This window comes from Poromitra crassiceps, assembly GCF_964638095.1.
Source record: "Poromitra crassiceps genome assembly, chromosome: 18".
NCBI lineage: Eukaryota > Metazoa > Chordata > Actinopteri > Beryciformes > Melamphaidae > Poromitra > Poromitra crassiceps.
In genome coordinates, this window is record NC_139636.1 from 11,586,943 (window position 1) to 11,601,309 (window position 14,367).

A 14,367-nucleotide genomic window follows, 5' to 3' on the forward strand; every position below is an offset into this window, starting at 1 on the left:
TCATCAGATGACGGCACATTAAGATGATAAATACAGTATGACTTAACAGAATGCCACAGTCCCTCTTACCCAGAGCCCCCCACATACACACTGAAATACATCACAGGTTTCCCATTGACCCACAGCGGAGGCTGCATTTCCACAGGAGCCAAAAGGTCCCAGGGTCAATGCAGCCTGTTGAGTGTGAATGGAGCTACGGTCAGGTGACATGTTGGGCTGAGGGAGGACGAGGCCAGGCGGCACACGGGTTTTAGGGATTTGCCAGTTCTTCTGATGTCAGAGAGGAAGGCAGACCGTCCAAGGCCCCCATCTCTGCAACCACAGACACACCAAGGATTACTTCAGAGTCAGAGCACAATCAAAGTGGTTGGAGTAGATAGAACAGAGATATAAGCGGGACACATTTGCACTCAAAAGTTTAGACCAGTTCTGTTTTTCCCATTCTCTTTAAAGCCATTTTGTTCTAAAGGCTTCTGCTTAAATACTCGAGTTTCTTCGACAAATATAAATAGTGAAGTTGGTGCCTTCAACTGTCTGTCTGTCTGACTGTCTGTCTGTCTGTCTGTCTGACTCCCCACTGTAGAAACAGGCATGCATGTGTGAGTGTTGAGCAGCAGTCTGGGTCCAGCTTGCCTGGTCTGCCGCTGCTGCTCAACACTCACGTATGCATTCCAACAATGGGGAGTCAGACAGTCAGTCAGTCAGTCAGCCCCTGAGACATTTCTTAGCCAGCCCGTTCCGGGTCCGGTAAAAAAGAAATTGTACAAAATATTGGCCTTTAAGACGCCGCTGTCCAAACCTTATCCCAATAGAGCTCAACAGGCATGTGACTTTTGATGATTCCCCCCAAATGTTTTGTTTTTGCGCCAAACCGAATGTTTTATGGTCACTCACGATTCAGTAGGTCACGGGTTGGCTTGGTTCCAGCCTTAAAACTCGTTATATAAGGATTTTCTTTCCGAAATGTTGATGGATAAAATGAATGGGAGAACGTATTTCCGGGGGCAATGACGTCACGAAAAAAGTCACGTGTCAGTTGAGCTCTATTCCCTTTACAACCCCCCTTTTTTACGGTCTATGGTTCACAAACGTGCTGTAACTGGACGAGCAGAAATGAGAAAGCAAACCTTTAAGTTTGAGGTATGATAGGAAGTCGATGACAGTGTGGATGACATCTTCATCTGCTATTCTCAGGGCCCCTGTGGAGGCAGAGCACAAAAAACCTGACGTCTATAAACCGTAAAACTTCAAATAAACGCCAAGTCCCAAAAAGACGCCGGTCCCTTATAGATGTTGGGTCTGGTGTCCAGGTGAGTGATTTCACCTCTACACTAACCAGACGCCCAATAATGTTTTTATTGCCTCGAGGCCGAACATGAATAATACATCTGACTTTTGTCTCCAACAAACAAATTCAAGGTAAAGGCAAAGAGATGTTCACTTCTGACAAATACATTCAGAATGTAAAACTACTAGCCTGGTAAACCATCCTGATGTGACCACACATTTTGTTTGGTTCTGTGCCTCCAGCCCGCCCACAGCCATGTCCAGAAATTAAAAAGTGCACGGGCCAATCGGTGAGCTGCTTCACAGTTGATAAGGTAACCGGCCAATCAAGGACGCCGCTGGCAAAACAGTATGTATGGCAGCTCCCGAAGCAACGAGTCAGTGGTAACGTTAATATTAGTAGAGCAAACAGCCATAGTTATTGCAGAAATAGACTCAATAACAACAATTAAACAAGAACAACAGTTTGCACCAGTGGAGTTTCTCAGAGGATAATACATTTTCACAGTTTTTACAAGTGGATTTTGATTGGATTTGGCTATGCTGATTGGCTGAAGGAGTTGTCTGTCAAAGTAAGCACTCCCAACCACTGAAATGACTGTGGGCGACTGGATGTCCAGATTGATACGTAGAGTGAAACAGGATGTGAGGTCACGTTATCAGGATGGTCTTTACCAGGCTATAAGAAAACTAATCACATTCAAAAGCACAAAGCTAAGCATGAACAACAAGGAGCTACAAGATCTTCCAGCTGTTACTGTTGTGATGTCACCATCACCACCTGTTGCACCCTAGAAGGTGACAGCCCCTGGCCCCTTAGATCACTCAGCCAATAGAAGATGGCAATTTCAGTAGCATGCTTTTTACCATTAGATGTTAGGCTTCACACAGACCTGTTCTGAAGTCCTCGTCCTGGCCCATGTCTCTCTTGCCTCCCAGTGTCCTGTGTCCGTCAATACCATCTGGACAATAAAGATTGGTGAAAATGGATACAGCCATACAGATAAGACAATATACAACTGAATGCAGGACTGAGCTCAGTTGACATTGAATTCAATGCATTCATGCGTTCATAATCTAAGATTAAAGGAACACGCCAACATTTTGGAAGATTCGCCTATTTGCCATTTTCACAAGAGTAAGACGAGAAGATAGATGCCCGTTCTCTGTGCGTGCAGTAGAAAGTAGCGACGCGCTCTTCCTGAGGCTCCATCCTAGAAATCGAGCACACATAGACATTGGCTGGGTTTCCCAAAAGCTTCTTTGCGCTAAGAAGCTAATTTAACCCTTCTTAAGGCCCCCTTAAGAAGCAAACGCGTTTCCCAATTGCTTCTTTACGAAGGCATGCGTTTCCCAAAAGCTTCTTAGCGCTAAGAAGCTTCTTTGACCCTTCTTAAGGCTCCCATAAGAAGCCAACGAAGCCAACGTGTTTCCCGATTGCTTCTTAGCCTAAAATTATCTTCCAATTATCTTCCGTTAAGAAGGCTGCGTTTCCCAAAAGCTTCTTAGCGCTAAGATGATCTTTCATTAAGAAGGTTTTGTAAGAAGGGTCTGGGGCATTCTTAACACCTTCGTAATGACAAAACACTGGCAGATCCAGCCGCGTCAGGCAAAAGGAGATACTTGTGTCCACTGTTCCTCTTGTGTTTTTCCCTTTTTCCTTTCTTTCATGCACCCTTTAGTGTTTAAAATTGGGGAACACTTGAAAATCTCCCCTCTATGTATGGTTACTTGTGTTTAAAATGTTTTACCGTAGGCTATATTCCTCTAATCAGAATGGATTCCTTTTATAATGTTGTGGATTTATATAGCACCTTTCACAGAACCCAAGGTTGCTTAAATTCTGTAGTGTTTCTCTGTTTTGTTGTATGCTGTGTATATAAAGCAATTTGAACTGCAGTCCATGTCTGAAATAAATAATGTTTAATAAAGTTTAACATGACCATGATTAGGTTATTCTACAACAGTGTTTCTCAACCACTGGGTCGTGGCCCACTGGTGGGCTCAGAGTGCCATCAAGTGGGCCGCAGAGGACCTCTCACATCGAGATGGTGGACAGCTCCAGTTAAGATGCTTCTTAAGAGCCTTCTATTTTTTTTATTTTTCTCTTCTGTTAAGAAGGCGTTTGGGAAACACTTCTTTGGAGCCTTCTTAACTCCTTAAGAAGCTTCTTAACGCCTTAAGAAGCTTCTTAACTCTTAAGAAGCTTCTTTGTTGGGAAACTCAGCCATTGTCATTTCCAAAGCAAATACATAGCCGGAACTACTTTCCTGACAAAACCGGACGTTCCGGCTATTTATTTGCTTCGAAAATTACTCTTTTTAATTAGTCTCGTAATTTTACATTATTATTTCATAACGTGGTGAATGCACGAGTCACAACATGTACATAAGAGTACATTATGAGCATTTTGGTATTGTTGGAATGTGTATTACAGTAGGTGACTATAATGGGGTAGGCTAGCCATCCCATTGACTACCAGGCATTGTGCTAAGCTAACTAGGGACGTGGGGCTACTTTCATACTGCGCGCACAGAGAAGAGGAGGCCATCTATTTTCTCGTCTTACTATCGGACGAGAATATGGCAAATATGTGAATCCCCCAAAATGTTGCAGTGTTCCTTTAAGTAATCTAACATATATGTACACATTTCCTAACTGACATCACACCATATCAGAAGCATCACACATTAGAGAAACACACACCCCACACACACACACACACACACAGACACCCACACACACACCACACACACACACACACACACACACACACACACACACACACACACACACACACACACACACACACACACACACACACACACACACACACACACACACACACACACACACACACACACACACACACACAGTGAGTGCACACAGGGTGAACCTCTGCCTTAAGCCCATGGTACACTAATCAAACATTATCCAACAACTAATGTTTGATTGGTGTGCCATGGGCTAAACGCAGACAAACAAGAGTTGAACATGTGGAATCTGAGCAAACATCTCTAGACAGACAGCCACATGGCACCCCAAACAAACATCTGTGTTTGTTGTAGAAGGTTTGATTGGTGTGCCATGATCTTAACGCTCATGAGAGCTAAAGGACATGGGTGTAAAGTCAGTCATCTATTTCAGCATAGTGTTGTTGTTGTTACTTTCAGAAGGTTTTGGTTTCAATTCCCAAACTTGTACGGACCACCTGCAGGGCTTGGCTCAAGGAATTGCTATAAAATAGGAAATTTCACCAATGGGAGGAATAACAATACAAGAATCACGTTTCACACACAAACAGGAGTAACAATGACGATGATGGGGAGAAGAAGAAGAAAATGAGAATGCAGTAAGCTAAATGATATGCTCAGGCATGGGATGAGCCATTAGTTACTCTCTGCTTTTGTTTTGCAATGGTTGGCCCATTTGAAACATCACGTCATTTTCTTTTGTGATTTTTTTAAACAACGTTGACAACATTTAGAGTAGAAATCACATGCAGGTGTTGAAGTAAGCGGTGTAGATTTGCGCAGGTCAGACCCTTCTCCCCCACCCCCGGCACTGTGTGTACTGTGTGTGTGTGTGCGTGTGTGTGTGTGTGTGTGTGTGTGTGTATGTATAAGCGTGTATATGTGTGTGTGTGTGTGTATGCATGCGTTTGTGAGCGTGTGTGTGTGTGTACGTGCATGTGTGTGTGTGCGTGTTTCACCGGCTTTGAGCCGTGCAGCTTTCTGTCTCCACTCTCACATCCTTGTAGAGCCGGGGGGGAGCGGGGGGAGGGGCCTAGGCTACACAAAAACGGTGAGGGGAAGGGGGGAGGGGCCTAGGCTGCACATATAGAAGCGGCGGGGGGGAGGGGCCTAGGCTACACATATAAAAGCGGCTGCGCGTAACAAATGAGATTACACCACAAACACTACTTCACAGTGGTCGGTTCGATCCCGGACCGGCAAGATCAATCTGGGTGGGGAAAGTGAAAAAGCAGTGCTTGCCCCTCCTTCATTACCACCGCAGAGGTGGGAGGTACTGGAGTAGTTTTGGGGGGATTTGTAATTGTAAAATATTTGTATAATGCTATACTTCTACTCTAACTTGAGTAATTTAAATAATATATAGCCTATTCTACTCAAATGTACATTGAGTAAATGAGTAAATTCAAACCTCAGTCATTTTTTAGCTTGAGGGTTCCAGCCTCAGAGGAAAGAGTGAAAAGCCTAGAAACACTTTTCTTAGGAAGAGGTTTGGAACCTGACCATAGATTACAGATACGGAGGAGCTGTGTGGTGTACTGCCCTGTAGGCCAGTACCAGTGTCTTGAATTTGATGCGTGCTGAGATATCCTTGATATCCAGCTCCTAGGACCATGTGCTAAACTGAGAGACTGCTGGTTCCACTTCAAGCCTTGGAAAGTGCAATGCTAGTTTATAATAAAACATTGATTTTTTTTCCTATTATGTTTTGATGCAGCAGATAATATTGTGTGTTTTGGCATAATGTAATCGTGCTGCAGAAAGCCCCAGGTGTGAAATGTCACGTCATTCTTATCTCCAGTGGGCAGTGGTCCATGGGAAAGGGACAAACTGTTCCACTGTTAATTTTGACAGCAATTATTTTGATTTAGTTTTAGTCATAGTCTTTTGAGTAAAATCTCGTTTAGTTTCAGTCATATTTCAGTCATCTGAAATGCTTTAGCTTTAGTCTAGTTTTAGTTGACTAAATATAAGATTTTAGTCGAATAAATCTAGGCGTAGATTTAGTTAAAGTGTAATGCATTATGTTACTCGAGAATTTCCAAACTCATTGGAAAGATCTATTAATCTGTTATTATGGAATGGTATTAAGGTTTTGAATGTGCAATACAGACAGAGATTTATGTTTACCTTCTTCTTCTCTTCTGATTGGATCTCTTCCAAATTCGGTTTGTTTGTATCTGTTGACGAAAATGTCAATTTCCCCATAGTTTTTGTCATCTTAGTTAACGTCTAGTTTTCATCCGTGAAAAAGGGCAGTTTTAGTCTCGTTTTAGTTTTAGTCAACGCAATTAAGACTGAACTGTTGGACACTTTTCATGCTGCTCGGCTGCTGTCTGAGTGGATGTGACATGGGGCTGAAGAGGAGAGATGTTAAGTGGCTGTCAAGCAGCTCCTCATTAGCTGAAGTTTGACCTCCTGACCCCTCGCTAGGCTGCTGTGGTTTGATTGTTTTTATTAGACGTAGCCCAATTAGACCACATGATGTTTGCATGTTCCCCATGCAGAAACACAACCGATTTTTAAGGGTTTAATTGTTCAGGCAGTAACTGCTCCGGTCACTATAGCCCCTTGTGTTTTTTGACCTGTAGGCCTACACTGAATTGAATTACTTGTCTTATATCATATAATTTATATATTGATGTTGTGTAATTTGCATATGGATAGATAGATAGATAGATAGATAGATAGATAAGATAGGATAGATAGATAGATAGATAGATAGATAGATAGATAGATAGATAGATAGATAGATAGATAGATAGATAGATAGATAGATAGATAGATAGATAGATGATAGATAGATAATAATAAAACTTCTACTTGAGTAGGAAACTACTACTTTTATTACTTTGTCCTGGGGGAATGAATGTCACATATTTTTATTATCTTAATGTCACTGATGTAAAATTCTGCTGCTTTTTCAGGATATTCTACTGCAAACATGAATGAAGTCGAGTGAAGTAACAGGGCTAGGCTAGCCATTCCGCAGACTACCAGTCATTGTGCTAAGCTAACTAGCAGGAGGGGCGCGTCGATGACAGAGAATGGCACAGACAGCGGTTAGAATGACAGAGAATGGCAAGCGTGGACGTGGAAGCGAGAAAGCAGAGGAACGTTTGGACGCAGCAATTCCTGGCCTGACACCAAGGCCCTGCCCCCTGGTGGTCGTACGCTTGCTTCTATCTTACATGAAGCGACCAGCTCGTCTCTGCCTCGTCTGGGAGAGTCCTTTATCTGAATTAGGTGTTCAATACGACCTGAAACACAGGATGAGCAACCCATCGCCAGAATAATTGTACATGTCTGCAAACCAGTGATATGTAGATTATCAACGTTACTTTGAAACAAACGTCAGCCACTGACCACTGACCACTCCCCCTCCCATCACCCAGATACACCTAGCCACCCCCCCCCCCCCCCCTTCACCCCGACTCTCTATGACCTGCCTATCCCTATGGCCCCTTTTCCCTAGCCCCACCCCATTTATTAACCACTCCCACCACCCAGATACACCTAGCCACTCCCCCCAGACACCCCTCAAACCCCGACAATCTATGACCTTCCTATCCCTGGCTATGACCCCCTTTTCCCTTCCCCGCCCCCTTCCTTGACCCGAATCTGATCGGTTCCGCTCCAAAATTGAATTGAGTTCTTCTGTGGCACATGCTACGTCCTTCCACCAAGTTTCATGAAAGTCGGCCCAGTAGGTTTTCAGTAATCTTGCTAACAGACAAACAGACAAATAAACAAACAAACAAACAAACAAACAAACACAACATAACCTCGTTGGCAGAGATGGTATCATTGAAGCTCTGCAGAAGGTTATACAGTACGTGTATGTTCAGTTCTGTCACGAGGGACAAATAAATACATGGCAGACAGCACGGATTTAAATTAGTCTGTTTCAAGCCTATTGCTACATGGACAACATTTTCAAAATATATATGTTATGGTAAATGTTGACAAACAGGAAATGTATACAACAACAATACAATACAACAGACATTACAGAGCACTACATCTGTACATTTCCCAGGAAATGTACAGATTTACATGTACCACTCTGTTGGAAAATGTATACATTTCCCGTTTTTCAACATTCACCAGAAGATAAGATAAGATAAGATAAGATAAGATAAGATAAGATAAGATAAGATGGCTATCCAGCAAAATAGTGGATAAAAAAAAAGCTTTTAAAGTTTTGGTCTGAGTGAAATGTTCTATGCTCTCTCCTGATTCTAAATCTAGCTGAATCGCTTGGTTTGACCAAATAAAACTATTTTTATAAGCCTTTTACAAAATGTGTATGGAAAAAAGAATGGCGGATGAAATCCCTTGGTTCGTATGCCTAACCTGTAAAGGGCTGTGACTTTCGCACTATACTAGTCAAGTGCAACATCGGTCTGTGTGTGTGTGTGTGTGTGTGTGTGTGTGTGTGTGTGTGTGTGTGTGTGTGTGTGTGTGTGCGCGTGTGCGTGTGTGTGTGCAGTCTACTTACGGGGCCCTAGGAGGTAGCCTGCACTGTTCAGAGTCCAGCCACGCTTCTCCTTTGCCTGCCAGGACGCACGGGACACACACACACAGCAATATGACTTAATTTCAACATTATTGTGACTATCATCAGTGATGTCACAATGCCTCCTTGTGTGTGTGTGTGTGTGTGTGTGTGTGTGTGTGTGTGTGTGTGTGTGTGTGTGTGTGTGTGTGTGTGTGTGTGTGTGTGTGTGTGTGTGTGTGTGTGTGTGTGTGTGTGTGTGTGTGTGTGTGTCATAACGTCCGGGACAACCGGGACACAAAATTGAAACATACAAACATTGCCCACTTGCTCCCTTATAAGAAGATGTAGATGTGGAGATAACAGGAGCGAGTGAAAGCTATTATTAGAAGGTATATGCACTACTCTCCTTGGACTAACTTCTAGTTATTGAAATCCTAGTGAATTCACACAATTGACTCATTTTGCTGCGGATGATTTCCAGCTTTACTGTAACAAGCGAGCGCTGATTTGCGAGCAGCGAGCCAACATGATTTGCCTCTGATTTGGGGGGGGGGGGGGGGGGGGGGGGTTGGGAGGCTAGTCTGAACCAGGAATAAGGGGGTAGAGGTGGGATCAGTGGACCTGCGGTAGCTTCCTCGCGTTGCAACGTCCTGGTCATGAGGGAGCTGGTTGGAGCCTCACTAAGCCCAGTGTTTGTCTTTTTGTTAACTCAACTTTCTTTTATAGAGTACAGCAGGAATGAGTCTGGAAGTAGCACTTCCGGCTCATACGTGTAAAAGGCAATGGGACTTTTGTATGGGGATTTCAGTTAAATGCATGAAATAAGGTCTGCGGTTAACAAAAGTTTATGAAACAGCAAAGTTTGTGTTCAGGAATATAACTGCAGTGGAAATTGCACAGTACACAGTACACACTGACTTAAGTGTTGCATTACCGCCACCTACTGGATTGTTAAAACTACATAATAATAACATAGTAATATCAGAATCAGAATCAGAATCAGAAAGACTTTAATGATCCCCGGGGGGAAAATAATCCTTTACAGTCAATGGATTCATTCCACATCCATGAATGAATCGGCCGGAGGGACATGAGGAGTGATGATTGTTTGGGGTTAGGGTCATTCTAGCATCAACCGTATTTAATGGCCTGGATAAAATAAATAAATAAATACATAAATAAACAAATAAACAAACAACTAAATAAAATAAAAATAAAATAATTTATATTAATGATCGAATGTCAGCATTATGAACGAATATCTGGATGTCTCAAGAATACAGCTCTACAGAAAAGTATTTATTTATGCGTATCCCCCTCATAAAGACCCTCTCCTCATTTAATTTGCATCTATTTCATATCACTTCCTATCATCAACATTATGAATTACTGTCATAAAGTTTTGATGTGCACCTAAAAAAAAGTATGAACTCTATATTCTGCAAATAGAAATGTAGTTTAATTTAGGTTTAGGTGGGTTCACCCTCCACTTCCCTGCTGTATAAAACACTTGCACATACACACACATATAGCCTACTATTAGGTTCATAGCCCTTGCATTACATGTGTGTGTCTATATGTAAATCGATACTTTCCCGGACAATTACGTATAACTGTATGAAACAAGTCTGATCCACATGTGCATTCAAAGTGTTTTAAAACATTTCTGTACACATGCTGTTTAGCTTTCACATGTGATTTGTCTCTTGACTTGCATGAGAAATAAAGTAAAAAAAAACATCTCCTATTGAAATTCTCAACAAATCAGAAGTGCTTTGAATAGACTTTTTCCACATTCACATTTTCTATAGAAAGAAAGACAACGCATGCAACATACAAATAAGTAGCCTAAATAGCAGCTTACCGCAATGACCAGCCCGATGGTCTCAGAGAGAGTCGCGCAAAAGATGAGCGACACGCAGAAAACCCCAAAGCACCTCTGCATCTGAGGAGGGGGGGGACAGAAAAAAGTTTATTTTCATGGGAGAAACTTCAACTGAAAAATATTTGGAAGTCATAGCCAAAGAAAAACACGTCCAACTGACCACATAATAATATCTAAGTGCCTGTATAACTGACCACATAATATCTAAGTCCTTGTATAACTGACCACCAAGTGACCACATCATAATATCTACAGTAAGTCCTGACCACCAACTGACCACATAATATCTAAATCCCTGTAACTAACCACCAACTGACCACATGATATCTAAATCCCTGTAACTGACCACCAACTGACCACATAATATCTAAATCCCTGTAACTGACCACCAACTGACCACATAATATCTAAATCCCTGTAACTGACCACCAACTGACCACATATCTAAATCCCTGTAACTGACCACCAACTGACCACATCATAATATCTAAGTCCCTGTATAACTGACCACATCATAATATCTAAGTCCCTGTATAACTGACCACTAACTGACCACATCATAATATCTAAGTCCCTGTATAAATGACCACCAACTGACCACATCATAATATCTAAGTCCCTGTATAAGCACTGAAAAGGCAGTCTTACCTTTGAAGTGACTTTCTCCCGACTCCTGTCTGAAGCAAGTGAGAAGCTTGGTGCGCGTGTGTGAGGACACGCTGAGGACTCCAACCAGCTTTTATCATCAGCTCCCCCCCACACACACACGTCACATCAGCAGCACACACACACACACACACACACACACACACACACACACACACACACACACACACGGCATACACAGACACACATACACACACCTCGCTGCTCGGTCACGAAGAGAGAAAACAAAATGAATGTCAATAATATGACATAATGCCAGGAAGCATCAACTTTCTTTGCCATTATGCGTGTGCATGTGTGTGCGCGTGCACATGTGTGTGTGTGTGTGTGTGTGAGGGGGGTGACTGTCTGAGCAGTACTATTTTTCTCCCCTAATCTATCCGACCTTTATGGGGGGGGGGGGGGGGGGGTAGTCAATAACATGTTTCATTATGTTTCTGCAAATGAAGACCAGTGACTCACTGGTTCATATCGCTATGCTACTGTACTATTAGCCTACTACCAGGCACCATTTCTGATTCCCACAAAGAACCTTTCAATAATCTATATTATTGAAATGTATTTTATGTATTATTGATTATATTCATCTTTATTATTTCCTCCCAAAAATAATCATATATGATTAATGATTTATTAAAATGTTCTTAATTCTTAGTTACATCTATCTATCTATCTATCTATCTATCTATCTATCTATCTATCTATCTATCATTCCAGGAGTGTCTGTATGTCTGTCTGTCTTTATGTATGTCTGCGCACAATTGCTCAACTTTGCATCACTGATGATGTTGACATCATTGTGATGTCATCAGTTTTTTTTATTTTTGTATTTAAAATATGTTGATATGCAGAATCTTAGTTAAAATGCACTAAATGGGTGGGTGGGCGGTGTCTGTCTATCAGTCATTGTGTCGCAAAAGTGACGGAAGTAATGTCACTCAAGCAGTTATGATTGAGGTCACTCAAGCAATTGTGATGTCATCGGTGATGTAGGGTAAATGTTAATGGTAAATGGTAGATGGCCTGCATTTATATGGCGCTTTTATCCAAAGCAGAGGATTTTTTTTTTACTTTTTCCACGTTGAGAACACATTTCTTATTTCATATCAATGCACTGACTGCCTTTTGATCAGATTATGTCCCAAAGATTATGACCTCCATTTGAGAAAGTTTTCGTTGTGAATGTGATTTAATTTTGTGTGTGTACTCTAAGTGGGGAAATAACAGTGAGGGACTTAATCTGTCTTTACCCGGAGTGAAATGTATCATCAAACTAATCATTGCTATATAGCCTACAATGACATTGTCTCATTGTGGTAAAGATAACGGTGAAATTAAACTATTTTTCACGCTACTGAGGACCTGAATGGAAGCCCCTGATGGACCCTTAAGTTTCCCTGAACCACACTTTGGGAACTAAAGTTGACTCAAACCATCTTAACAGTAACAATCAAGTCATGTAATCCTCAATTATTTTGGTCCAGAGGCACACTGTGGTAATGCAAAAGAAATTCTGACCACCGAATGACCAACTGCTTGGAACAAGGCTTATCAAATTATTGTCACATTTACGTCACATGAAGTGTCTGATTAGGCCCAAATGGCTGTAACTTGGGGAGGAGACAATTTTTTCATTATGCTTTTTAAGTTAATTGAGTCATGGTTTTGTTAAACATTAATTGTTAATAGCAGAGGTGCCAAAATTCTTTCTTATGAAGAGCCAAAAATGTATCTGGATGGAGAGTCGTGGGCCATAAATAAATGTTGATGGTGAAATTACATGACATTAAAATGTATTATATTTTATAGAGAATTTACATTCTAAATGTAAAATACATTTTCAAAATTATGGAAAAAGCTACTGTAGCATCATTCTTTTGCATCGCGTTCGAATCACAGCGTATCAATATGCATGCACGTATCAGATGCAATATCCTGGTTGCTAATGTGGTTCCTCCTCTGGTCGTTAAGGGCGCCTGTTCAGAGGGAGGGGAACTGGTTGGAATAGCGTGAACCTCCCACATGCTATGTCCTACTGGTGAAGCTTCCTTTGTCAGGTGAAAAGAAGCGGCTGGCTGACTGCCCATGTCTCGGAGGAAGCATGGAGCCAGTCTCGGCTCTCCCCAGATCGGCAGAGGATGGAGTAGCAACCAGGACAGAGAAATCAAGTGAGCACTAATGGGGGATAAAAATGGGATAAAAAAAATCGGGGGAAAAAAAAGAAAAAAAAAAGAAGAAGGAAGCAATAAGCGCTTTATTACGGCGCAGATTACCTGGGGTCAGAAAGTGCTATCAGTCTGATAGTGAGACTGAAATCAAACTTCACTTTTCTCAATATTTCAATGATGGTGCACGTTTGTGTGGCCACTGCCTATCTTTGAGTACCTCATACAACCCCACATCAAAAAATCCAAACTACCCCTTCAGATCGTTGGCAATGCATTGAGAGTCCCGTCCCTAATATAAGTAGGTTAAATGTTATTATACACAGTAACTGTACATAATTATATTCAGAGGTTATTAGAACCCATTCCCCTGAGCAAGGAAAACATTCTAACAAAATTCATACAGAATATATGGATAGATTCTGCATTTTCCCTCTGGCGGTCAAAATAAATTATCTAAATAAACACTGGTCATAGTTTATAATGAGGGTACAAAGTGCAGCAGTGAGGGAGGCAGCCATGTTCTGCTCTCCACACTTCTGCGATAACATCTGGCACTGTCCCTGTCCACAACGGGTCTTCCTGGCATCGCGCCGGGCGGTGACCACCGAGAACTCACCGTCACTGCTGGCAATGAGCCAAACTAACGCCCCCTTCCGGACCAAGGGATTCTATCCGCCATTCTTTTTTTCCATAGACATTTCGCAAAATGCTTATAAAACAGTTTTACTTGGTCAAACCAAGCGCCTCAGTTATATTTAGAAACAGGAGGAGAGACCATAGAACATTTCACTTGGACCAAAACTTAAAGACAAAATGTAGATTTTTTAAAATCGGCTATTTTTTTTTAAAAGTTTTGGTCCGAGTGAAATGTTATATCGTCTCTCCTTATTCTAAATATAGCTGAATTGCTTGGTTTGTACCAAGTAAATCTATTTTTATACACGTTATGAAATGTCTATGGAAAAATAAATGGTGGATGAAATCCCTTGGTTCGTATGCCATAACCCGGAAGACGGCATGACTTTGGCAATGTATTTGGGAGGGGGCGGGCTGGAGAAGGTGGTGGAAGAGAACACTTGGGGCAGATGTAAGTGATGTTCTCTGCTG

At 41.8% G+C, this 14,367-nt stretch overlaps 1 protein-coding gene across 1 annotated transcript; it reads right to left on the reverse strand.

Moving 5' to 3' along the window:
* gal (galanin/GMAP prepropeptide) lies at positions 1 to 10,486 on the reverse strand (the record flags this gene model as incomplete). Its single annotated transcript, XM_083654362.1, has 6 exons — positions 1 to 312; positions 1,128 to 1,199; positions 2,181 to 2,249; positions 7,232 to 7,300; positions 8,542 to 8,596; positions 10,406 to 10,486. 6 exons carry the CDS (start codon positions 10,484 to 10,486, stop codon positions 251 to 253), a joined length of 408 nt encoding a protein of 135 aa, XP_083510488.1. The 3' UTR covers positions 1 to 250.
* Between the last annotated feature and the right edge of the window lie 3,881 nt (positions 10,487 to 14,367).